Raw genomic sequence first — 27,614 nt, 5'->3', positions numbered from 1 at the left:
CGTTACCCTCTCTTATCTCTCCTTCCTGTTAGACTTCTTCCTCCTCCATAATCTCTTTTTACTTATGTATCTGTGTGTGTCTGTGTGTGTGTGTGTGTGTGTGTGTGTGTGTGTGTGTGTGTGTGTGTGCATGCATGAGTGCATGCATGAGTGCGTGCCTGTGCCACAGGATGGTGTTGGACCTCCTACTGTCTCACTCCCTGCTGCATTCTTTGGTGGCTGCTTTCTCGATGAAGCCTGGAGCTAGGCTGCTAGCCAGTGAGCCCCAGTGAGCCTTCTGTCCCCCAGGTTCCCAGCACTGGGCAGCAGGGTGCGCTTCGCAGTTCCATCCTGACCGTTAGCTGGTGGCTGGATCCTCATTCCTGATGCTGCACAGCACAGCAAGTGCTTTCACCCCTAGCTTTCTCTGAGCTCCGCACGCCTCCGAGGCCGGCTTTCCCGGTGGACCTGGAGCTCACTGATTTGGGTTGATGGACTTCCTAAGATCTTTATTTGTTGGTGTTGTCGATGATAAGATTATCTTCCATGTGCATTTACAAGTATAGTAGATATTTTGTTTAGACTATGTGATCCGCACAAAGGTCTATTACAAAACTGTAAATGTTTTAATAACTTGAAATCTACTCATCTTAATGAAATTACCTGTGTATTAATGTTTTTGAAATATAGGAGCACTGAGACCTGGAAATGGGTCTGACATCTTAATGGTTCAGGGACCCACTCAGCAGCCACCACAGCAGCATAGAGTTCTCCAGCAATTACAGCAGGGAGATTGGAGATTACAGCAGCTTCATTTGCATCGTCATCCCCAGCAGCAGCAGCAGCAGCAGCAGCAGCAGCAGCAGCAGCAGCAGCAGCAGCAGCAGCAGCAACAGCAGCAACAGCAGCAGCAGCAACTACTTCAAAACGCTTATTTGCAGCAGGTAGTATTTTTATTACTTTATAGAGGGAAGTGGTGGTGTGAAATTCACACAGCAATCGAATACCTTTGCATTCACTTTTAGATCATAGACTTAAAATAGGCATATCATAACTTGAAGTATATTCAGATAAACACTATCCTCAATTTCCTAATCACCAAAGGATGTTTTATTAATAGACGTTTGATGCTCAGTAAAGAGATGCGCTGTTAAAATAGATCACACCCTGGCTTTATGAAGCATATATGTTCACTTGGTGTGCAGAAATTAGCATCACAGATATATTTTGAATCTATACCAGTGCTTCTGGAAAAAGTGTTTTATTTTCAAAAGAAGCACTGTCTTTTTAATCATCTTTCCTGTTTATCTGTGAGCCTGGTAACCCCAGGTTAATCCTGCACCTCTGTTTTTAATGTTTCATTATGTTGCCTGTGTTGATATGGAGGCACAAAGGAGGTATTATTCTGTCCTTTATAAAGTCCTGCCAAATTCTAGCCTCACTAAACTTTTCTACGTGGGACTTCTGTAAGCCCAAGTATCTTATCATTATCTAAAGGCATGTTGGGGACAGCTATGTCCTCAACACACCATTGGGCTGCCCCGTCCACTGCTGCCCGATAGACTGTGGGGTGGTGCGGGAGAACACGGCAGGCAGGAGAGTGAGTAACCTGTGGTATGAGGGCTCACTGAAGGTGCCCACATCGGCTAGGAAAAGGCGAGGTGTGTTAACTTTCCTCCAGACATCCTTAAACGGTGCTGATACAGTTTTAGTTACACTCTGCCTTACTACTACTTTTAAAACCAATTTGATGAACATAGGGAAATTTACAGTCACAGATTACGGTTGTTTTGTATTGTTTTCAAGACTATTTTCTTAATCATTATTCTGATAAAAATTAATACTTTAAAAAAAAAACAGAACTCAGGATGGAGAAAGGGCCCAGTGGTTAGGAGTAGAAGTTGCTTTTCCAGAGGACCTAGGGTCGATTCCTAATATCCACATGATGGTTCACAACTATCAATAACTCCTGTCCCAGGGAATTTAGTGCCCTCTTTTGGATTCTGTGGGTACTTCATGTACACGGTGCACAGACAGACATGCAGGCAAAGCACCGATAACACTAAATTAAAAATAAATAGCAAAAAGACAGTTCAGGTACTGGAAGGCATGGATATTAGTCATCTTAATGTTCTGTTACATTGAGGAGACACCAAGGCAACTCATAAAATCAAGCATTTAATTGAGGGCTTACAGTTTCAGAGGTTTATTAGTCTGTTGTCATCATGGTGGGAAACGTGGCAGCAAGTACACGAGTGTGCTGGAACAGTAGCTGAGGGCCAAAGCTGATTTGTAAGTTGCCCAAAGAGAGTGGGACTGGGCCTATCATGGACTTTTGAAACTTCAGAGCTCACTCGCCAGTGACATGCTTCCAGCAAGACTCCAGCAAGGCCACACCGCCTAATTCTCCCCAAATGTTATCTTTAACTGGAGAACAGCATTTAACCACACGAGAACCTTCTCATTCAGACCCCCACAGTGTTGATTTTCACTTCTGTTTTTTCCCCTCTCGTAGTATCAACATGCAATGCACCAGCAACAAATACTTCAACAACAGTTTTTAATGCACTCAGTGTATCAGCCACAACCTCTTGCATCACAGTATCCGACCATGGTAAGGCTTTGTCACGTCTAGATGTTCTTTATAGGTGTGTATTTCTGAGGGAATTTACAGTATGCATGGTGCTATTAAGAATTCATTCTTCAGTCTGGGGCCTGGGAAGATGAGTCAGGCCAGCAAGTGCTTGTCGTGCATGCATAAGGAAATGAGTTTAATCGTCAGCACCCATTCTAAAAGTCTAGACTTAGTAACTTCCACGTGTAACCCCAGCAAGGAGCAAAGGAGGCAGAAATGGAAAACCTCAGGCTTGCTGGCCAGGCAACCTAGCCAAGTCAGTGAAGTCCAGGTCCAGTGAGAAAGACTATGTCTCAAAAAGTGGGAAGGCTGAAGACACCAGATGTTGACTGTCCACAATGCAAGTCAGTTTACGTTACTTAATGAGAGACAGTGGAGAGATGCTCTGTGACAGTGTTGCCATGTGAGCAAGAGGACTGAGTTCAGAGCCCCGCTGGGTGGGGGTGGAGACAGGTAGATCTTGACCGTTTGTTTGTCAGCCATTCTGGCTGATGAGCTGAGCTCCATCCAGGCTCAGCGAGAGGTCCTGTCTCAAAACCGAGCAGGGGACACACACATACACACACACGCACACACACACACACACACGTTAAAAACTTACCTTAGTGGACTGTTTCCTTGAAGGCAGATGTATATTCTCAAGCAGCCTGATTGGAATGTGGCACATTGTAACTGTCTAATGACACTTGTGGTTGTTAGAGTCCCTGTTCTCTTTTGTCATATGTCTCTTCCATTCAACAAGTATCTGTTGAGAAAAAGTGACACATAGAAGGACCATGCCATGCATTTGCTCAGTGTGCCTTTTCTTCTTTTACAGGTATCAGTTGACCTATTCGTTTGTCTTTTTCTTAGACCACTTAAAGAAAGAAATTTGAATCTGGCCAGTCGAGTCTGACTTTTTAATATTAGATGGGTTTAAATCACTCTGGGCAGTTTTCTGGTAACAGGTCCTTCTTCAAATACGCAGTTATTTTGTGGGTTTCTGGTTTTGTCTCCATGAGTGGGTAAGGGAGGAACGTAGTAACCGGAGGCTGTGTTCTTGTTTCAGATGCAGCAGTATCAGCAGGCTCTCTTGCAGCAGCAGATGCTAGCTCACCATCAGCAGCCAGCGCAGCAGGTGTCACCTGAGTATCTTACCTCTCCTCAAGAGTTCTCACCAGCCTTAGCTCCCTACGGCTCTTCACTTCCAGCTCAGGTTGGAACCATAGTGGACTCCTCTTATGGTGCCACCAGGCAAGTATTTCCTAGTGGATGCAAAGGCACTTACTGTGGAAGTGGGTGATAGCATCAAGAAGTGCTGAGTGGCTCTTGGATGAGCTATTTGTTCCCTCCTAGTCCTCTGTTGTATGCCTTCCTTCCTCCTGCTCCACCTAGCAAGTCTGCCAGCTCTATTTGCAGACACAGTTTAACCACACGGAAGGACATCTAGGAGTCTGTTGCTGTTCACATACAGCATTCTTTGTAACTGAAGTAGAAGCAAAGTCCAAGAAGACTACTTTATATGAGTGCACTGTCGCTGTCCTCAGACACGCCAGAGGAGGGCATCGGATCCTACCACAGATGGTTGTGAGCCACCATGTGGTTGCTGGGAATTGAACTCAGGACCTCTGGAAGAGCAGTCAGTGCTCTTAACCACTGAGCCATCTCTCCAGCCCGCCAAGAAAACTACTTTGGAGATTGAAAATGAAGAATCCTTGTAGACATGTTAACTTCTCCACTTGGATGTTACACTTCCTTCAACTACTTGACTCTGTAAAGCTTGTATGATTTGGTTCAGTTTTCACAGGGACAAGCATTTTAAGTAAATCATGCATAGCAAACTTACTCTTAGTGTAGTTGAGAAATAGTGAATTTTAACTCTTCAGATATATTAGAATTGTTTGGGCACTTTCTATGGGAAGTCATTACAATAGGTTGAAGAAGTTTGGTACATAGTTTCTCACATTTGGATGTGATATTAATATTAGGTAGTTCTTCAGGGTCTTGGAATTAAGAGTCAATATTAAGGGTTGGGAGAGAGCTTGGTAAAGTACTTTTCCAACAAGCATGAAAGACCTAACTTTGATTTCCAGGCTCTATTTAAAAAAAAGCAGGGAGTAAAGTCACACACTGTAATCTCAGAGCTGGGGAGATGGAGACAGAAACAAATGAGCCTAATTGACAAGCCCAGTATCAAAAAAACTAGGTGGACAGCCTGAGGAATAACACTTGGGGTTGACTTCTTCCCTCCTCGTGTGTGAACACACACAAATATGCACGAGTATACATGTGCATACAAAGATACACCCCCTCCCGCCCCAAGGTAGTAAGCATTGATATCTGTAATTGTGAAACTGAAGTTGGCTGACGAAGTGGGTGCAGGAACACGGAAGAAGCTCTTAGACTCAGTGAGGGTTTGACACAGTAGCTGAGCGCATGTGGGTTTGAGTAGACAGTGAGCTCGAGCACAGCAGCAGCATGCTGTCAGTTGAGTGTGTCGGGGGGCGGGGGAGAGGAAGAGAGAGGGAGGAGGCGGGGTGGGAGAGGAACGATATCGATCTATTACATTCTGGGGAGACACCAGGAAGGAGATCTAAAGAATTAATTTATGAGACATCTCTGAAAGAAGAGCAGTGTATGGGTTTGGGACAAATGACTGCAGTGGAGAGCAGCACTCAGAGGGGCGTCGGCTTTTGCCATTTGCTTGCTCACTCTAGCTTTTGTCTGCTTAGTACACCTTCCTTCATACATTAGTGGCATTATTACAAGGAAGCTAGGCCTAAAGTGCACACCGGAAGCACGTTAGATCCAGTAGACTCTGAACTATGAAGTGAAACTATGAGGTTAGTTCCTCTGTGACAAGAGCCATGTAGTTTTTCCTTTTAGAATCACATAGTCTGCTTGATGCTAGTTCATATACATGGCTAAGCTGTCGTTTCAGTAGAAATCCCCATAGAAAGGACTGAGGTTCCCTCTCCAGCACTGCAAGAAACAGGAAAAAAACCCAAAACAAGTAAGAAAAGTTTAGATAGTGTACACATTGTAGCACAGAGCCTCATACGCAGGTTTCCACACTCAGTACTCAATTTTCATTGTGCACGGTTATACTTCTGGAAGCTGGTGATCTTTCAGAAGCATAAAACATATATAAGTCAGTACCCCTAAAACTCAGTGATCGGTGTATCAGCCTCATCAATGTCTGTCGTTGTTTTGATACTGGGTCTCATTGTGTGTAATCTTGCCTGTCCTGGAGCTTTTTTTTTTTTTTTTTTTTTTTTTTTTTGCTTCTTTTTTTCGGAGCTGGGGACCGAACCCAGGGCCTTGCGCTTCCTAGGCAAGCGCTCTACCACTGAGCTAAATCCCCAACCCCTGTCCTGGAGCTTTTTAATAGACCAGGCTGGCCTTAGACTTAAGAGACTCTCATCTGTATCGTAAAGCTAAATAATACACAAAAGAAAATCTTTCCATTTATCATCCATCCGTCTGTCTGCCTCTAATATATGCTGGAAATTGAAGCCAGGACCTTGGGCCTTACACAAGATGCTGCTTGTGAGTTGTTTCCCCAACCCCTATGCTGTTTCTTTTTTTAAATTACTTTCTATTTTATGTGTATGAGAGTTTTGTATGCGCACCATTGGGTGCCTGGTGTGCACTAAGGCCAGAAGAGGACACTAGTCTCCCAGAAGCGGAGTCACAGATGGCTATGAGCACCAAGTAGATTCTAGGAACTGCACCCAGGTCCTCTGCAAGAGTAGGAGGTGCTGTTTGCCACTGGTTGTCCTCCAGCATTCCTACCTGTCTTTAATAACGAATACTATTGCGTCTTTAATTTGTTCAAAATGCTCCTAATTATTTAGTTATGCAAATGAAATGCCATTTAAAGAAAGCAGTGTGGCAGAGTAAATAATTGTGACTATGCTAAGAAGTTAAGTGCTAAGTGCCACTTAGTATGCTGAGTGGGGTTAGGGATTAGGCTTCATTCTTTTAGAGGAAAAGTGAAACAGTTTGTTAACCCTGTATCAGGTCTTTATTAACTGAGTAAGTCTAGTTAGTTGTAGGCACGTTATTGTTTATTTCCCTTTGTGTGCTCTAGCCCTCAACAATTGTTTAAACACTGTTCTTTTCGTTGAAACACACCAAGTAGGCCTGGATTTAGGAATGAGAAAGGCACCTACCTGTTGCCCCTTGTTTTCACTTCTGTGACCCATGTTTTGGGATGACAGTGACTTTAGGCTTATAAACTATTTCTTTTCACATGTGGAGTCTTTCCCCACTATCAATTTTTTGGAATCAAATTGTGAAAGGAAGCAGAACTTTTGTTATGCTGCCTCATTTCTGTGTTGGGCTTTCTGGCTGGGGTGAGGGAGGTGCCCAGGCACCCTTGGGCTTTAGGCTTCCTTGTATTTCCTCCTAAAAACAACAGGCCTATCAGGTAAATTCCATAGAACCTTTCTATGGACTAGGATGCAGAGTCAGAGGCTAAGTAGTTAGTGTGCAGTCGCATGTGCAGGGCTTAGAGCCCTGTGCTCTGTGGGGTGGCTCACACAGCAGCCATAGTCTGTCCATCCTGTGCTTTTATTTCTTTACTTTATCTTTTGGAGACAGGGTCTCACTCTAGCCTACGTTGGCTGGGAACTTACTCTCTAAATAGCCCGGGCTGTCCTTACAGCCTTGGGTGCCAGAGTGCTGGGATTCCAGGGATGAACCACTGTGGCCCAGGTTTTAGTTTCTTTCTGTGATGAATATTGAGTCCTGGGTCTTATGCATACCAGGCAAGCATTTTATCCCTGAGCTACAGCCTAGGCTCATCCTGTACTCTCAATCTAGTGTCCTCAGTATCATCCCTGTCATTCATTCTTTCTCCTCTCTCAGCAGGTCAGTCGCTGAGAAAGAGGCAGTTGCAAATTTCACAAATCAGAAGACCATCAGTCACCCCCCTGACATGTCAGGGTGGAATCCTTTTGGAGAAGACAATTTTTCCAAGTTAACAGAAGAGGAACTGTTGGACAGAGAATTTGACCTCCTAAGATCAAGTAAGGGACACTTGAAGGCTTATTTTGCTTCACAGTAGAGTGGCAGCTATATAGTTCAGCAAGGCCAGAGACTGCATGAGGTGGTGTCAGAAACTCTGTCTGTGCATCTGAGGGAAGACTCCAGGCCTCTTTCTTCCATGTCCTATTAGGCTATGTCGTGTTGCACATTAGAAATTAGTTGCCGTGTAGTAGCTAATGAGCCAAGATTGCTGATACCCTAACCATCTAAAACTGAGCGTGCAGCTCACACCTTCAGAGCACAGAAGGCTGATGCTGCACTGAGGAAACATCATCAGTCCCTTGCCTTACTAATCTCTTTGTAGCTCTTTCTTGCTCACTCAGTAGGAGATAGCGTGGGTCTGAGCCACCCTTGAACACGCCCGGAGAGAAGTGGGCTGCACTATGGTAATGTTTGTCATGTCCTTTCTGTGAGTGGTGACATAAAGGGGCTGCTTTGTCGTCCTGATGTGGCCAAAGTTAAATAAATTTTTCCACTTTAGATCTGATATCTCAATGTTTTTACTTGGAATCATTACCTTTTCTCAAACTACCTAATACATACATCAAGCCTTCCCATATATATTTTAGAAATGATCTTTTTTTGGAAGAATTTGAGGAGATTTGCAGAATAAGAGCAAGAAAGGCTCATTTTGTGGAAAATGTAGTTGATTTTCTAGTTTCTGAGGCTTGTATGTATGTGTATGTATGTGTATATATGTATGTATATGTATACATGTATATATACATATATACTTGCATATATACAGTGTGTTTCTCTGTTTTGCATATAAAGAAAAGGGCCCAATAAATTACTCTGTTTCTAATTTCTATTTTATTTAAGTAACTAGCTTTAGGAACACATTTAGTAAATGAAATGCTTTGTCTGAATTAGTATGTATTTTATGTAAAGTTTACAGATAGCTTACATTTATGTAAAGGATTCCTGTAAGGCATTCATGTTTGGCATCTAATTTTGTATTTTGCATATTGGTGATTAAGTGTGAGCATAAAAAAGAATTTTAAGCCTCTGACATACATTTGTTAACTTTGATAGAAAAAAAACCTATCTTACCTCATATTAAAAAATGTTTTTAAATCACAACAATTTTGTATGGTTTTTTCCTAGAGTTTATGTTAAGCAGCCACCAGCTTTAAATAAGGTTGTAAATGATCTCTTTTGAGGAATAATAGAGGAAGATGAAGAGGTAGTGAAGTAATTATAATTTACAGGGTTATTTTAGTTTTATAATGTGTGTGGTGTGCGTGTGTGTGAATGTGTGTGTGGTATGCGTGCGCGTGTGCATGCGTGCGCGAGCTCGTGTACATGTGTTTGCATGTCTGTTTAGACTGGAAGTTAAGGGTCCTCTTTGGGCCTCCCTGCCTCATCATTTGAGGAGTAGTCTCTCGATGAACCCACAAATACAAAATAGAGTTTCTTGAGCCATTTTGTCTGGAGTCTTCCTGTCTGCCTACTACGCACTAGGGGTACAGTTGGCCGCCATGTACGCCTACCATCCACACTGGGCATTTGGATTTACGCTGATGCAGCAAGTGTATGGACTAAGCCAGCTCCCCAGCCAAGGTTACCTTAGAAGCAGAAAGTGTAAGTTTTAATGTACTCTGAGAAGGGTCTCCTAACAAATACTTTTAGTTTCTTGGGTTAAAAAAAAAAGTCTTTTCTTAAAAGTCAAGGGACAGGTGCAGGACCTTACAAAGGGCGCTGTTTCTTTGGTGGAGACAGGAGCTGGACGCAGACACTCCTGTATGTGCAGTTTCACCTTTTAAATTTGAAGATAGGCAACATCAACACTGCACACGTGAACTTGCATACCTGTTGGCAGAGGCAGCTCACACTGCATCACAGAAGATGCCAGGTCCCAGACGAGAGCCCAGGAGCAAGGATGGGGAACAACCGCCACCATTATAAAGGGCCCAGATGGCCTTGAGCAGTGGCAGCAGTACCTGGGGGCTTCTTACCCTCCTTCAGCACACGGCATCAGAGCCCCACGCTTGGATCCGGGCTGCCATCTCATAGAGTAACGTCTCAGCGAGGACTCAGCTGCTGTGCCAGGCTCACCCCTGCCGCTTGTAAACTGGGATGGATGGTACAGGGTCGCTGGGGAGCTGAATGAAGGATTGTCTCCACGTAGACAACAGGAGCCATTGCCTCACATCTAAAGATGTTAAGCTGGCATCTTGAAGCCATATGCAATTCACCAGGTTTCTTGGTAAATTAATCAACTCGAGAGTCAAGAGCATAGAGCACTGGCCCCGGATGGGCAGGTGCCGGCAGGGAAGCCAATGGAAAGCATTCTGTTCTTAACACTGAGTGAGTGGACTGAAGTTCACGTTTATGGAAATTTATAAATCGATGGTATATGAGGCCTGGGTACTTTAGGGACATTTCCTTCTGTAGTCTTACTTAGGTATAGCAGTCATCTTTGATATCTCTTTCGGTACAGCAGTAGCGTATCTAATGTTTGATCTCTCTGGTAGAGTTTCAGTCATTCTGGTAAGCAGGGGCCTCCTCTACAATCTTAATTTCAGTAGAAGCATAAATGTACTCTAAGGGTTGGTGGGTGTTCATCATTGCGCGGTTCTTCTGTCCCCAATGATTTTTTTTTTCCAAACTGAAGAAATAAATTAATGTACTTTGAAGTACCACATAGTTTATTTATACATTTGTTACTTGGCACACATATTGATTGTTTTCCAGAGTTGTTTGTAAAAGCACACATGTTTGGTAATGAAATACTTGCTGGGCAGAGACTGGCCATCTTTCCCTGGGCTTCTGAGAACACCCTATCCCTGCAAGGGACAGATAAGTTGCAGAGTGACCACAGTTGAGGGCTACATTGCCACTCAAGCTTTTCCTGATACAGTGATACATGGCTGGCTATTTGTCTAGTAGGACAAAGATAACATTGTCTAAAAAAGATGTATCACTTCCGTGCTTCATAAAGGAAGCAATTTTAAAGTAACAACATTTTTCATATAGTAAAACTGAAATAATTGATAATATTTTTTAGTGATCTTTAGGGAAATAGTTGATAACCTATAACAGGCATTTAACATATAAAATAAACTCTTGTTGCTTTTGTTTTCAGTGTAAATGAATAATTTATGTTTCAGAATCCTTCACTGGTTCTTTCTTAATAATAACATTAAACCAATATTAAGTATTAATAACAAAGTTTGTCTCAGTGATTTTTTTTTTTTGTTTTAAATCTGTTGTCATTATTTTTTGTACCAAAGCATCAGATCAGTATGTCCCCTCAGGAGTCTAGTTGTCATGATATTTGCTATGTTAAACAGTAACTGGAATACCACGTGTTTGGAGAAAATGTCAACTTGGATTTGGTTAGATAGTGGTATCCTTGTAACTGTTAATTAAGAGCAATGAAAGGTCAATTTTTGGACAAATAGATTTACTGTTTTCTGTTTAAAATTTCATCAAAATGACTAAAAAGGAATAACAAACTCAAAGACTGGTTGTTTTGCAACTTTACTAAGTATGTTCTATAAAATTTGAAGACACAAGAGTTGTAAATGAGAGGATGTCTAATTAGTTTCTGGTAAAGTTTTCAGCCGTTAACCTCTGTTCATCCTGAGCGTCACAGTGTCTCCAGTGCAGGGTAATGATGTTCAGGCACATTAGACCGACTCCATAGTATCAATGAATACTTCTTTTTACAACTCCATTAACTGTTAAGTCTTTGTTTGAGGGCATTATCTATTTAAGCTGCATATTTAAAATACCTTCTGGAGTACTTAGTGTGGTGGTATGATGGAAAATACATTGCCTTCAGAATTTTAAAGTCCTACCTTTTTTCCACTGTTTATATCAGTTGGACACTTTGAAAAGAATCTGTCTTCTTGTGTCAGGATGAGGCCATTTCCTGATGTGTAACCCAGACTTTGTTCTAATTGAAAGGAAACCGTTCATTTGAAACTGGTACTTAACAGGTTAGGTGGGGCGACCACGTCTTTAAAATGTGGCTCCACAGTAAGATTTTGTTTTTATGTCTATGTAGCTGACTGTGCAGTAAGTTAATGTGTGTTTGTATCCTGTGTTCTAAGACCTAGATTGTGTGAATTTTAGAAATCTTAAGTAATATAAGAATATTCCTTTATGCATCGACTTTGTGTTTTGCGGAACAATAGAACCTAATGTATTTTGTTACAAATGTATTCTGACTTCTGTTTGAAAATAATTTAGTAAATGAGTTTTTTTTTAATACAATTGTACCTCTATCTTTCCTCTTGGAGACTTCTATATAATAATTAGCTTACTCCCACATGAAGGTTTCTGTTGTTATTATGTCTTAACTGCACAGCACTGTTTATGTATTTACCACAATTTGCTTGATTGCTGAAAATAATATACCAAATGTAAAAGAATTCTAAGAGCATAGTAGTGATTTTGCACTTCCGTAAGCTAGGGAGCCATTGTTACGATAGCGTTTTGTAAATTTGGAGAATACATTAAAAGTGGAGGTTTCCAAGTTCACACCTAGATAATGTGATTCATCACGTCTGTGTTGTAGGGCAGGCAGCTGCTCTAACCTCCTGACAGGTAGGATTCAGGTTTAAGGAGGCTGTTTCTAGTTCAGATTTAAGTGTCTACATGCTACCTTGATGATGCTGTAGCGGCCGTCACTTGGGTTAGCCTTCTTTTGTTCTTTTGCACTCTCACCACAGAATCTAGAGGGTGTGTAGAAGGCTGAGGAGCCTAAGAGGACCCTTGGATATGAGTGCATAATCCCTGGTGTATAGTTTCCCTCAGAGACCCCTACGCTAATCCCTGGTGTATAGTTAACCTGAGAGAAACCCAACACTAATCCCTGGTGTGTAGTTACCCTGAGAGACCCCTACGCTAATCCCTGGTGTGTAGTTACCCTGAGAGACCCCGACGCTAATCCCTGGTGTGTAGTTACCCTGAGAGACCCCGACGCTAATCCCTGGTGTGTAGTTACCCTGAGAGACCTCTACGCTGTCCTTCCATCATGTGCCAATGCTGCTTACCACATTGGTTATATAAATGGGCCTCATTGTCTTCCCAGAAAGACGTTATGAAACTTGCTCTTCGAATGGTGCCTTAACCTCTAGCCTTTTCATTTACTCACCAGAACAGTTCTGGAAAACAAGCTAGCATGAACATGGATTTGATTCGGTTTTTCTTTTAAAGTGACTGTGGAACATAGGTGTACCAGGAATGCCTAAAATCCCTCTCCTCATAAGTTTCAAATAGTACAGTTTTGATTGCTTAAAACCAGGAAGGAGACATTTACACATTGTGTCAAAGTGCTTAGTTGGCACTAAGCCTCCCTAGTGGAGACAGCTTGAGTGGAAGGGAATACAGCCATGACTGGGAATGGCGATTCTTTCTCAGACATGGCTGCCCTTGCCTTTGCTCTGTGGCATTCATCCTCGCCCTGTGTCTCCAACCCCAGCTGCCCACAGTCTTTCTGTCCTGTAGCCAGAAGGCTCACTCTGTCAGCCTGCGCTCCTTCCTTCTCTGCATTTTTTTTTTCTGTAGCATACTTGTTCTCAGACACACTATGCATTTTTTCATGTCTACTACTTTAATGCTTGTTTTTCATATAAGCGACGTGAGGGTAGGGGTCAGAACAGCGCTGTGCTTGGTGTATACTAAACACTCAAATAGATGTGCTGGTGCGTGCGTGCGTGCGTGCGTGCGTGCGTGCGTGTAATAGTACAAAGTGTTGGGAGAAATGAATAATGTCAAATGGAGTGAATTAATTTTCTGACTATTGAGAATTTGAGTTACTAATTTTATGAATGTATGAATAACCACCATTTGCAATGTTTTTTCTCCTATAGGTATTTTTTGAAAGCCCTAACTGTGTCTTTGTAATAAGCAGGGTTTAAACTCAAGTTTAATATGTTACAAATAAAAATCACTGGTATTAAGTGAACCAGACTAGCTAGGTAGATTGTGTTTAATGTAATCTAGCCCTGATTAATCTCCTTGAACTTGCTTTTGTAGCAACAGATAGTCGTTCACCTTAGGACAAAGCCTCAGTCCTTATCAGAACAGGGCTGTGAGATATGCTTTTCTGAAGCTGCTGTTTTCATTTTCACTGTGGTTTATACTGTGTTTCATGTTTTGTTTAAAACCATCTTTATTTTATTTTATTTTTGTTTTGTTTGATCTTATTTTTGCAGACAGGCTCGGGGAGAGCACACCCTCAGATAAGAATGTAGACCCGCCCCCTGCTCCACATAGCCGTCCTCCGGAGGAGCCTTTTGCTTCCGTCCCTTTCATTTCTCACTCAGGCAAGTTACACGCGTGGCACCGTTGTTCTTAAAACGCACACGAGCAGAAGCGAGAGACGATGTTAGGGACAGAAGATGAAAGATAGGAAGCCTGTGGCTCTTAGCCATCTAATCTTCCTCCTGTGTGCCCTTTGGAGTTGCTATTGTGCTGTTCCTTCCCATCATGGGCAAACGCCAGTTCATACAGGAGGAACGCAATTCTTTTCACCAGTTACTGGGTTCTACTTGGACAAAAAAATGAAAGATTGCACATGAAAATACCTCCTATATTTAAAATACACTGAATATAATTTTTATACTTGGCCTTTGCTTGAAGACCTGATGTTTTCCTAGCATGTACATGGCTTCTTAGGTATATAATGGTTTTGTATTTGGCACGCCACTAACTACTCGTCTTGTATTCGTGCCTCTAGTTTCAGTTCAGAAGTTGAATGCTGATGCGACTCACCATGTAAAATTACTCGTTAGTGATGTCAGAGTCATTGTATGATGTACCTATTGCCGTCGTAGCCATGTTTTATTCTGTGCTGTCATTGAAAAAGGCCTGTCTAACATTTTATGGATGACGTAATACCTGTAGCAGGGACAGCCAGCTAACTGAGTCTGCTCAGCTGTGCCGTGTGCTTCCTCTGCCATCCCCTAAGTCAAAAGTGTGCTATTTTTCTTGTACTGCAAAAATGCCCGTCGGTGAGCCTGAGAAGCCGGGAGTTGGAGGACATTTCCTGAGTGCTCTTTCGGCACACATTGCCTTGTTGATGTGGTTGACACTGTCATTTTGTTGAACCTGGTGTGTGTTCTGTTAGATGTGGACTTGTTGAGGGTTGGGGGCGTGGCTTGTGTTTGATCCTGCCCAGTAACCAACCCATTAATGACGTCATAGTCATTGTGGGAGATCATCGTGGCCATTTATGAGAGGCACTCGTGGGTATTTCTTAGAACTGGGGCAGTTAGGATAAAGGGCCCCACTTGAGGACTTGTCAGACGGTGAGAGCGTTATCTATCACTGTTGCGGTGGTTTGACTTGGAAAAGTGTGTGAAGGAGCAGGCAGGCCTGGGAGGCCTGTGCCTGAGACAGCAAAGGTGAATCTGATACTGTTCAGATTCAAAGTTTACTTGAAATAAAAAGTCTAAATTAGATAATTCCCACTGGCCTATATATTACAAAGCGTGGAGATTCTTTCTTATATATAAAATTTTTAGGTAAATATAAAATATGGGGGATATTCATTTTTCTCTAGTAGAAGAATAAATTAATCTCCTGAAACTAAAATTAACCTCTCCTTAAACCTCAGGAAATGGTTGTAAGAGGGGGACAATTATCTGTAGTAAAAATATGTTCCATGTAGAAAGTGATACCAAGTGAGCATTGAGGAGCCTGCATGTTTGGTTAGGGAGTTGTCTGTCATCCATCATCCGTCCGTCCGTCCGTCCATCCATCCATCCATCCATCCATCCAATCTGCCTTTCATCCATTCATCTATTACCCTACCACTCTATCTATTCGTATTCCATCCATCATCTGCCTGTCTGTCTGTCCTTTTGTCCACTTACTCATCCATCGTGAGATCTATCTTTATCTATATATCTATATATGTGTGTCCATCTGTGCACCCACTCACCCATCTATCCCACTATGTATCCATCTGCTTATCTCTCTAGCTCGTTAATCATCCATTTATATATTATATCTATTGTTTGATATGTATTTAGGCCTTGTTCAAAGTTGAGATCTTCATCCTGCTTCTGTCTCCCAGTGCTGGAGTTGCAAGCACGCATTACCACAAACTGTATCCCTTTTGTTTTAAAGGAGGAAACTTTTGTTAGGAACTATTAAGAAATGATAAGTGAGAGAAATAGTCTTCCCCAGGGAAGAGCACGCGACTTGTTGTCCAGTACCACACAGCCAGCCCTGGCAACATACTCAGAAGTAACATTTAGAGATGATGGGTTATATTTAGGGATAAATGTGTCTGTACACACAGGTATGCAATAACAATGAAAAAGAGGCAATGAATTTGAAGGAGAGTGGGGGACATGCAGGCTCGCCTACAGGACGCTACACATGGGGTCATTTTCTCAGTTGAGATTCTCTCTTTCAAAATGACTGGAGCTGACATGAAATAGCCAGCACAAACTTTAAACTTATAATGATTGATTTTTTCCTTTATCTTTTTTCAGCTTATTTTATAAATTAACTGACAATTTTAAAAATAACTAAAGAAATTTTATTTTAATGTGGGACTCAAGAGATGGCTTAGGGGTTATGAGCGTGTGATCCTCTTTCAGAGGATCTGCACTTGATTCCCAGCACCCACTGCAGCCTGTAACTCTAGCGTTAGGGGGAACACCGCCTCTAGCCGCCGAGAGCATCTGCACTCGTGTGCGCATAGCACACACAGACGGGCACACATGTATGTAATTAATGTAAATGGTGCGTTTGTTTAAGATGTCAGACTCAGCAGAACAGTGTTCATGACTGGCCCCTACCCTTCTTCTCTACTACAATTCCCTGGAAATAAGTGGGCACTTCTGCCACTTTAGTATCTCGTTAAGTTTTTATTTTTTGTCTAACCTCCTCCTGAACTGATTTTGGATGACATGTAAAATTCATATATTGGCTCATATGGGTGAATTTATATTCTATAATTATACCATTAGCCCATCTCATGTGCATACATTCACTGTACATGTACAGTCAGGTACCACACAGCAGTGTATCGTTCAAGTCCACGTACGTGACTGTGTTTCTGTGGTGTAGCTCAGGTTCCTTAGTGTGCACACGTTCCTGCCTTTGATCCGCATCACATGCGCACATGCACGTGGAGAAAACACCCCTCTCCCACAAAGCTCTATGTTAGAATTTGGGTATCTTTCTTAACCGCTTTCCAACTCCCTCCTTGAGGTTTCCTGCGGAACCCAGAGCTCCCTAGCATGCTCTGGGAATCAGTCCCCATCTCTGCCTTCCACCCTGTCTGGGGGCTGTCGTTCCCACCCAGCTGAAGGTGGGCTCTGGGGATCTGAACTGTGCTCCTCCCATTGTGTGGCAAGCACTTTACCAGGCACACTTCTGACTGGGTCACCTCCTCACCCATTCTGCCAGGTGCTCTCTTCTCTGGCTACTTAGGTTGCTATGGTGATTTATTCCTTTGGTTCTTTTGTTTATTGCCATGCTGATTAACTCTTTTGTTTAATGCCTTGCCAAGGCTGCGGTCCCCCCACCTCCCCTCCCGCTTGCTTAGTTTGTTCTGTACTCTGTTCATGTCTTCAAGATGTTTTATTCTGTTGTAGGCTTTTTCATTATTTACTGTAGTGGAGACCTAGTACATCTTTTTAGTGTGAATTGTGCATTTTCTTGTGCCTTTTTGTCGTGGCTGTAAATGTAAGGATATTGTGCATTGTGGGTTGATCTTTTAGTTTAAGACATTGGCACTGTTTTCTGTGTTCATCTTAGGGATTCCCTATTGGCCTGTTAATTCTAATTGCAAGTGCTGTCACATTTCTTGGATTTTCATTGATTCAGTCTATTTTCATTTCCGGGGATACTTTATAGTTTTGCCCATTTTTTGTCATGATTTTTCTGTCTTTCAGTTTAAGGAATGCCAGCAAATGAATGCCAATCTCTTACTTCCCATAGTGGGTAGCTAGTGAAGGGAACGTGAAGGACAGGAAGAACTCTGTTTAGTTGATGCGGTATCTCCTAGGCTGACAGTTGTTTAACTTCAAACAGGTGACTGGGTGCAGATCGGTTTGGGAAAGTGGAGAGGAAGAGAGATGTGGGAGGGAGCAATCAACCATGGACTTCTTAGCTGAAACTCTACCATAATGTCTTTTGGTTTTAAAAAAGATTGCTGGTTTCAGTTTTTAAAGAGATGTTTACCTTATGAGGAATATGATGTTGGTTTCTGTTCGTTAAGAATCCTTTTCAAGTTTTATTTTGTTTGTGGCCCTTTGAAGTATGTTGGGGATGCTGTGCTTAGCCTCTGTGGGAATCAGTGTCGGATCTATATGTCTTCCCTTAAACTTTGTAAGAGTTCCTCTGGGAGGCCAGCCACGCTTCAGAGTTTCCTGGGGAAAGGTTTTTAAGTAATACTTTATTTTATTAATACGTGTATTCAAGTACATACTTCATGTTGTTAATACAGTGATGGTTTCATATCTTTTTTTCTACTGTAAACTTTGAAATGTGCTTTTCCCACCTCAAAAAGTTTGCTGGTCTCATGTAAGACACCAGTCGGTGTTCATTACTGATGTGTTTCCTGATATGCTACATTCATTCCTCTAAAATCTTGTAGGCTGAACTTGGTGTTCCTTTCATAGTTTTTAATTTGTTTCCCCCATTTGACTTGCTCAGACTTGAGGGCAGATCAACGATTTCAATTTCCTAGAGTGAGCTTTGACTTCATCTGCTCTTTTAATTCATGATTAGGCTGTATTCATTCTCTTCTACCTATTTTGGGAACAGTTTGTATTGTCTAGCTTCTCAAGCAAGGCCTAATATGTTTTCCCTCAGCATTGGGGTTGGAGGCCAGAGCCTCGAACAGTTTAGGCCGTGAACTGTCACTGAACCTTGGCTCTCTACTCCACCATTGTTTCGACTTTTATTTTCATTTCGAGTGCATGGTGGTGAGAGCCATGATGAAGGTCGGAGGATAACTGTGGGGGATGGTCCTCTTCCCTTGTGAGTTCCAGGAACTGAACTCAGGCTCCTGCTGAGCTATTTGCAAGCTCTGCTCTGCTGTATTCAAAGTGCCGGTGGTCAGGAGCTTGCCTTGCAGATTTCTTTATAAGCACTGCTATTACATACACGCACACACACAAGCACACACACATGCACACACATGCACACACACACAAGCACACTTGCACACGCACTTACACACATGCACACGCACTTACACGCACACACGCCACACATTTAAAATGTGTATATATAAAACATGCACACACATCTAAATATAAAATGTATATATAAAAACACATATTTAAATGTATATGTACATTTTAATACACTGTGATTCATTTAAAATGTTTTTTAATTTCTCACATGTTCTAATGTATTTTGATTAAAGGTTCAAATTCCAGGTCCTTGAGTTAATTAATTAGCTAATGTTTAAGACAGGGTCTCACCATGTAACCCCAGCTGCCCTGTAACTCACGGAGATCTGTCCACATCTGCTTCCAGAGTCCTGAAGTTAAGAGCACCATGGGTAGCTAAAATTAATTTTTAAAAATTAGTTGAAGATTCCCTTAGAGTAAACAGTAATATAATAATAATAATAATAATAATAATAATAATAATAATAATAATAATAAAAAATAACAGATCCTGTTTCTTTGGGAGGAAGGAGAAAAACAGGATTTGACAGTAGTACAGCCTGTCCTCAAACCTTGTCCTGCTTCAGCCTCCCAACTGGTGGGGTTACATGGGCACACCCCCACACCTGGCCATAAGCCTCGGTAAGAGGCTTTTCCTTTACTTTTAAAGGAAAGTTAAATTAAGCCTTGGATGGAAAAAAAAACTAATTGACTTATAGATTGATTAATAGGAGCTGGGATATGAAGTTGGGGATTTAGCTCAGATGTTTTTATAACATTAAAATTTTTTATACACTAAAAGGACCATATAGTTGCCAAATAGTTCTTAATTTGCATAAAATAGTTTTTATCTAATGCAAATTATTATAAATAATCAAACATTAATGGTAGTAATATTAAAATTTCTCATAACAAATCTGGAAGTTTTCTTGCAGTCAAAATTATGCCATTCAGTTTCCTTGCAACTAATGATTCTCCTGTCAATATCAAAAATGCTATTCTGGGCCCAGTGAGACAGTGATCCATCAGTCCAAAAACTGTATCAGAGCCCAGTGGCACATTCTGTGATCCCAGCACCCTCAAGGCCAAAGCAGGGGACTCCAGATAGAAAGATTGTATAGGTTACAAACTAAGGTCCTGTCTGAGACGCAAACAGAGCAGAACCCTCAGGCACACGACTGTTGTTCTGCTTCTTTTCCTTCTTTTGGGGCCCTGTTCCCCAGTAGTATTTAAAACCGTGGAAATGTGCCTCTCTTGAGATAAATATATATAGACGGTTCTGTTCAACGAGACACAGCTTCTGGAACATACAAATATCACTGAAATTCTCACATTGTATTTGAAGGTTTTTCACACTTACTTTGCATTTCAGTTGTGGTTTGGTCTACGTTTAATGAAACGTGGGTCTGAAGGTGGCTCACCTTGTCAGGTAATGAGGTATGTCATTTATTCCTTTACAGTCAGTTTATGATTCTTGAGGGTCAGGACTTCTTTTTAAAGGTGTTGGCAACTCTATTTGTCATAATTGAATTCTGCCATATGTTCTATGGAAACAGGCTGGGGGGTGCAGCTAAAGTCACATAGTTCATAAGTAGGAATCCCGTTCTGATGCTCCACTTCCATAAACAGTAGCAGTAGTAGTAGTAAGCAATTAAAAACAAAACAGAAAACCACCTGCACCACCAGCCATGGAAGAAGACGGCCCCTGTGTGGTACCTCGGGTTTGGAAACAGTGTTCACAGCTCATGTGGGTTTCTCTTTACATCTGGACTCTGCCACGCGGCCGGCCTGCCGAGCAGTCGTGCAGTTCTGATGAAGCCTTTTGCTAATCCACTAATCCTGAGGCCTGACATGGTAAACTGCTGGGAAATGGTGGCAGGCAGTATGCTTCCAATTCACAGTGTGCTTTAAAGCGCCCAGCCTCTCCCTGCCTGAGTGAGGGGACAACAGACGGCGTGTAATTACAATAGCAGCTCAAGCCATTTATCCTCTATAATCTGATACTAAAGAAAAGAGCATTGAAACAGAATTTCCTTGACACTGGAAGCTTCTTACATGATTAAAAGTATGCCAACTGTTTGCCCTTTGAGCGGAAACCATTGGGAGAGTTGCAACGTAGACAGAATGTGGCAAATGTGCATTTGTCCCTGAGGAGGGGACTTTCAGCAACGTGGCTCTTTGGTATAGTCTATGAATTTAAGAGTACATACTTGGCAGGATTGATTTAAAATAGTGACGTGTTAACTAGGACCTCACTTTTAAAATGAAGTGTTTAAGAGAATACAGAAATCCAGCCAAAGAAATGCTGTGTTAGAGATTGCCTCCAAATGTAGATTTAGTGTTGGAGTTTTCATTTATATTGTGCAAGAACGTATCTTTGAAATGTGAATATCTAGAAATTGTCTTTTATGAAATCTTACGAACCCAGAACTGGTCAGTTTATTCTCGCCACATTCTTTTGGTGGATTCCTGTCTGTGCGTCTGTTTGGTGAGGTAAGCTTTTTTTCAGACCCCACCCCCACATTGTGTCTGTCACTCATTGTCAGATGTAGTGACAAAAGAAGCATGGAGCCTTCAGAGTAACAGAGGAGCAGTGTCACAGGTTGCTAAGTGACGGATGAGCTTTCAAGTCAAACACTGTCTTACTTACCCTGAAGGGCAAAGCAAATGCCATAAGAGACAGACAGACATCCGTCCTCCTTCCTTCCTTCCTTCCTTCCTTCCTTCCTCCCTCCCTCCCTCCCTCTCTCTCTCTCTCTCTCTTTCTTTCTTTCTTTCTTTCTTTCTATCTTCCTTTCCTTTCCTTTCCTTTCCTTTCTTTCTTTCCTTTCCTTTCCTTTCCTTTCTTTCCTTTCCTTTCTTTCTTTCCTTTCCTTTCTTTCTTTCCTTTTTCTTTCTTTCCTTTCCTTTCTTTCCTTTCCTTTCTTTCCTTTCTTTCCTTTCCTTTCCTTTCCTTTCTCTCTTTCTCACTTTCTCTCCTTCTCTCTTTCTCTCTTTCTTCATCTTTGGAGAGACTATAAAGGAACCCTTAAGGAACCCCTGAACTCAAACACTGTGTTGAAACAGAAACAGCAAGGATCAGTAGTACCTTCTCTTGCTCTGGCATGCTGCCATGGGGGCAAAAAGAAAGCAGGCCAGCTCCTGGTTGAACTTGGCAGTGCCTTGGTAGACTGTTCTGAATGTTGCCTGGTGACGCTAGTCCAGAGTTTACAGGTCAGAGTTCAGAGGTAGCATCTGCAGCTGGAGAAGTCACTGTGGCTTTAATGTATGTGGCTCCAAACTTGGTAACTGTCAGAGTCCTGCTGTGTGAAGAGAGAGGGAACTGAAATGTACAGATCTCCTGTTACTGAACGCGCTCAGGGTATGGTTGAGGCTGTGAAGCAGGGTTAGAGCTGCAGAGCAGTGAGGAGATGGAGGGATTTGAGTGGAAGTAGCATACACCTTTGAAAGAGTAGGAAGCAGACGGTCTAGCAAAGGTCATAGCAAACCTTACAGATCCCAGTGTGGTGGGAGCCAGGAGTGAGGCGTTAGAATGTGGAGACCCACACGGAAAACCACTTCCTTGACCCTTTAACTGGTGCCCTCGTGCATCCCACGTGTGTGGTTAGGAGCTCCATAATGCTGTGCTGTCGGGAGCAGGAGCCCTCCCCCACAAGTGTCGTGACTGCGGCCCAGTCTGGGCCTTTACTCCCTGTAAGAGGCTGGTGGCGTCTTTGATTTCACAGGTTAAGAACCTAAACCACCGAGTAAGGAAAATGTCAAAGGGCACTGTAGTGTCTTCTCTGAAGAGGTCTTATTCTGTATGTTTTTTTGTAAACACCAAATGGCTGTTATGCTACTGCTCTCCTACATGCTGAGATGTTGCTATGGTTACTGAGTGATTGGCACATTCCATCACTGACAGTGTTGTGCGCGAGGTGTGGGATCAGTGGCTTTGGTCAGAAGGATTTGAGTTTGTGCTTGTTCTCTTTCCTTGGACTCAGGGAGACTTTCCTGGCTCTCATGTTTTATGATGCTTTTAGTTAGGATTTCCATGCTCTCACTGATCACCCCGAGTCTGCATTGCTCATCTTAGTCACGTTCTCAGGCCTCTGGTCTCAGTGAACTTGACAGAAGGACAACACGCTCTTATTTCTGACCGTGGGGCAAGTAGGAAACATTTCCACACGTGGACTGTGCCCAGAGCCCACTCAGGCCCGCTGCTTCTGAAGTGGTCCCACAAGGGAAAGTCTGAAATTGTTTGAACTCTGGGCCGTTTGTAATTGTGGAACCCCTAAAGTCTTGGACACTTGCGGAAACTGATGGCTTTACTTGCGGGTAAAGGCTGAGGGTGTAGCATTGAGTCCGCAATGTTGAGTTTCTGAAAATGTTCTTTTTTAAAAGTGGGAATGAGATTCTTACTTGGGATCTGAGCTAATTTAAATTTATTCATGTTTTTCTTACCTAAATGTGGAATATATTAATACACACATACACACACACAATTTTGAATTTTTTCACTAAAAGTCTATTTAATATGTTTCAACTAAGATTTACTTATTTTCTTATTTGGGAGACTGAATATAATCAATAGCTCACAAAGGATTGGTTTGCTATTATTTATTAATACATATCAGCTTGGCCATACAGATTTACCCCTGCCGTTTGCTTATTAAATCTATAACAAGATGTTACGCTTGCTTTCCTGTCACCGATGATACTGCCTCTTGCTCAAACACTCCAAAGCCTAGCATGTCGTTCCCAGCCCTCTCAGTGCCGCTCACAGCGCTGCTGTGCTCACAGGGCAGTTAGACCCAAATCAGATGAGCTGCCCAGTACATGAGGCCAGTCACTAACGGTGGAACCAAGAGAAGGCCCAGTCTCGGGGTCTGTGCTGTGAGTAGCGTGCCCAGTACTTCCTGTGACTGTTCCAGGTCTCCACCTGCTTCAAACTGCTATTTTTACATTAACAATACAAATCTCAGATGATTATGACGACAGGAGATGCTGAAATTCAAAGCAGCATATTTGGGCTATACTCTCAGGAAATTTAACTTTAGCAGTGAGATAATCCTGATTAAATTTCATAATAAATCAAATATGTATTATTTAATCTAACAGCTGGGAAGAAGCAATCTGTTCCCAGAAGCAAAGAGGAATATCTGAGGCATTGTCCTCATTCTGTATTTATTTCGGCATCTGAATTTTTCTTTTTCACAAATTAGAGGAATATGTTTGACAAAGAAATGGTTTGTATATGCCGAGGACACTTTTTAGCCAGAAGTCATTATGTAGCTGGCACTGTGTATTAAAGTTAAGGTACTCCAGCCAGCTTGAAGTGCCTTTTGGGTGACTGGTGGGGCCTGGGGAGAGCTGTCTTTGTGCCGTGGCATAGGGCTAAAAGCTGTAAGATACAGTTGTCTTTCTCCACCCTCGGACCCAGCCCACTCCGCACTAAAAATATTAAAAGAAGGTGTGCCTATACTGGGTGCACTCTTACCACCCCCTATACAGGCGACGGTGTATGAAGCATGGTGCTGTGCTGGGGTCTGTAACCGTCTGTACAGAGATGGTTTAAGATACACAGGAGGAAGAAGGAGGTCATGCATTCATCCCATTGTTCATAAGACACACAGGTGTCAGGATTTGAGGTTCTGGGGGAGTAACCAAAACCACGGGATCCTGGAACTGATTTTATTTTTGTATAGTTTACATATTTCTGCTCTTAAGTAGGTTCACAGTAAAGGAATGGCGGGTGACTGGCTGGGCTGCCGGTGCAGAAAGTGGATCATATCTGGGATTCCGGTAGCTGGCAGCTGGCAGTCCGCTTCCTCAGCAGATGGTGCTAGAGTCTGACTTGTGTGAGCTTGTGTGGCCTGGTGGCCTGGATGCTGGTGCTGGCCTTTGCCTCATTACTCAAGTAGCTTACAAAAGAGCAGGCACTGGGGGGATGGGGACATTTCAAGAATGTGGAGACTCCCTGGGGTCTGAGAATGTAGGGTAAGACGGGATGTGAGAAGTGCCTTTTATTGTTGTGTTAGTTTTAAGAAGGAGAGAGACTCTAATAAAATCACTGTCTATACAAAGCCAGTCCTGGAGCTGGCGAACATGGTGGCTTGTGACTTTGTCTGCTCATTTTGAAAGCATTTCTGTCCTACTTGTTGCACTGTGTTCCTGTTATATTTAAAGAGATGAACTCCCCAGGATTACAAGTTCACTCTGGGTACGTGGATGTACATCTGCTTATATACTTGCTTTTGATCAGTTCTCAAGTAGATCAGTATTGTGGGGTTTGGTTTGGTTTTGTTTTGGTTGTTTCTTCTTTTCTTTTTTCCTTTCTCTCTTTTTTGCCAAGAATTTCTTCTTCCCTTTTGCTTCTTCATGTGTTCGCTCACATTAGAGTCAGTCACCCATGGTGCCTACGCGTTACTGGAAGCTGGTTGAGTGTGCTGGGGAAAGTGAAGTGATTTGCCTCTTGTTGCAGGTGATGAGAAAGCCCATTTAGTGTCAGGCACTGTCGGTACCCTCCCCCCTTTAAGATTTCCTTTTATTGTTAGTGTATGGGTGTTTTGGCTACATGTATGTCTGCGTACTACATGTATGCAGTCTTCCAGGAGACCAGACAAGGGCATCAGATTCCCCAGGTGGTTGTGAGCCTCCCTGTGGGTGGTGGGTATTGACCCAGGTCTTAGGAAGAGCAGACAGTGCTCCTAACAGCTAAGCAGTCTCTCCTGTTCCCTTGGTGCATTCTTAACAAGGCAAATGGAATAAAAACCTGTTGTCACCCTATTTCATTCATGGTTTAAGAGTAGAATAGCTGTCATCCTGGTGAGTGTTTCTCTTGGCTCTTTGTTAGTTATAAGTGGGAAGGAAATAACAGTACTACGTGGACTAAAGTGAAAGCGACACCAGAGAGGGGTAGCTTTCCCATTTTGCTCCCTCAAGGGAAACATGCACAGATCTTGGTTTTCCTGTTGTAACTGTGAGAAAACTAGAAACCGCCTAGACATTCTCTCGATCGTAAGGACGCACGTGCATCGTCTTAGCGAGCTTTGCCAAGAAACCATGGGTTGTGTTGGTACTTGAAAGGGTCCATGAAGATGGGAAGGAAACACCAAACAAATATATGCCCACAGTTAGTTATGGAGGTGGCTCTGTGCTGCTCTCTACACTGCAGAAAGGTTTGCTTCTGTGGATCTGATCCTACGTAGTTGAGGAAGGGCGGTCAGAAGGAAGAGTGGAAAAGCAGCCGGTGCCTTCTGGACAGAACGGAGCCGCCACGGTGGAACCGAACAGTCATCTTGGGACGAGAGGACTCGGGGTGTGAGGGGAACAGAAAGGTGCAGTGGATGGCCTCTCTGTGAGCCCTGCTGTGTTAAGAGTTCTGGAGGCCTCTGGGGATGGAGCGTTTTCTAGAGGAGCTGCAGGGTAGCATTTACCCGAGGACCTGCCTCCTCATCTGTTCATACAGGTTAACAGGTCATACTTCATGAAGGTAGAGAAACGCAAATGTGGGGCCTTCCGGGTTCCATAAAGTTAGATTCTTTTGTGTAGCAACCTGCAGGCGAGACAGAATGGAGGCAGAGCGCCAGGTGCATCCTTCCCTAGGTTGAGCTGCCTGAGACCAATCGGCTTGTCTCATTCTTGTCAAAGGCTTAATCCATGGTCCCCCAGGGGTCTGGGCAGAGTGCGTGGTGTATGCATGGCCGTCTGTGAGGGCTTAAACGTCTTAGAGAAGTGTTCTTCAGTGAGGGTAACTCTCTCTTCCGGAGCCATGTGTGTTTTGCCTTCAGAGAAGCCCATGAGTTCACCATTACTCCTAAGGTAACTTTTTGTTGCTGTTTTCTGTTTGCTTGTTTTTTATGTCAGAGGAGCACCATGTGAGTGAACAGTGAAAATGAGAACCTGCATCTCATTGGTTTTGGTTTGTTGGGATGATGAACAGCACTGAAGCTTTCAGCTAATCTTAAGGACTGGGCAGAGGACGGCATGATGTTGGTATAGCCCGATGGGCTTGTCTGCACCATCAGCCACTCTTGCCTCACCACTAAACTGCACAAGGTGACTAGGCTCCTAGGGCCATTTTCTTTGGCCCCATTGCTTAGGGCTGCCCTGTGTGGCTCAGGTGCCTGTCACTCCCCTGGACACACTTGTCCTGCTTCCAGGCACTCTGCCCACCTGGTTTGGCACCGCTTACCGACAGCTTCTCCTCCTTGGCCGACTCCTGGGTTTCAGCCCTCGGGCTCAGTTTTGCCCTTTATCTCATTAGGTGATAACCCTGAAGTCTGTGCCTTCTCTCTGTGTATCACAAAGTGATACCTTCCGAATCTGTCTTCTGCAGCTCAAACTAAGCTTCGTGTTAAAGCACTTCACATGTGCATTGGGGCCCCAGAGCAATGTTCTGCTCAGTTCCTAATCCATTCTTCCCAGGTAAACAGTAGCACACCTCGCTCACGCTCTCTTTCTAGTCCCTTGTCTTTCCACCCGCTGTGGACACTGAGGACAACACGGTGTCACCTCTCAAGTACTGCCCACCATAAGAAGTCATCCCTACATTTAGTTAGTGTAGGAGTGTGTGCACACACACTTGTCTAGCCCTCTTGAGAAGGTCAGAGCACAGCTTGGGGAGTCACCATGAGGATCCCAGGGACTAACCTCAGGTGTCAGCCCTAGAGATGAGTGTTCTTGCTCTCTGAACACCCTTTGTCCTTTGTTCCTTTCCCACTGTCCCATATGCTCTGTCCCCCTCCCTCTCTTTCATTAAGTTAAGGTCTCTCACTGTCCTAGAACTCCCATAGTGGGCTAGGCCAGCTCGCCAGGGAGCACCAGTGGCTCCTCCTTGTCTCCCCAGCACTGAGGCTACAACGCACATGGGAACGCTTAGCCTTTCACAC

At 43.1% G+C, this 27,614-nt stretch overlaps 1 protein-coding gene across 17 annotated transcripts in view; it reads left to right on the top strand.

Annotated features, from left to right (window-relative positions):
- The window catches only part of Bmp2k (BMP-2 inducible kinase), a 153,388-nt gene that overhangs the window by 63,773 nt on the left and 62,001 nt on the right, over nt 1-27,614 (top strand). For 8 of the 17 annotated variants that reach the window (XM_087584030.1, XM_087584037.1, XM_087584035.1 and 5 more), the window contains 5 exon segments: nt 670-923; nt 2,495-2,593; nt 3,663-3,847; nt 7,469-7,626; nt 13,816-13,926. In XM_087584030.1, coding sequence (XP_087440156.1) covers nt 670-923; nt 2,495-2,593; nt 3,663-3,847; nt 7,469-7,626; nt 13,816-13,926 — 807 coding nt within the window. 17 annotated transcript variants of the gene reach the window in all.

Source organism: Rattus norvegicus, chromosome 14, assembly GCF_021556685.1.
Source record: "Rattus norvegicus strain SHRSP/BbbUtx chromosome 14, alternate assembly SHRSP_T2T, whole genome shotgun sequence".
NCBI lineage: Eukaryota > Metazoa > Chordata > Mammalia > Rodentia > Muridae > Rattus > Rattus norvegicus.
The sequence above is the reverse complement of the archived record's forward strand: the minus strand, read 5'-3'. Positions and strand labels throughout refer to the sequence as shown.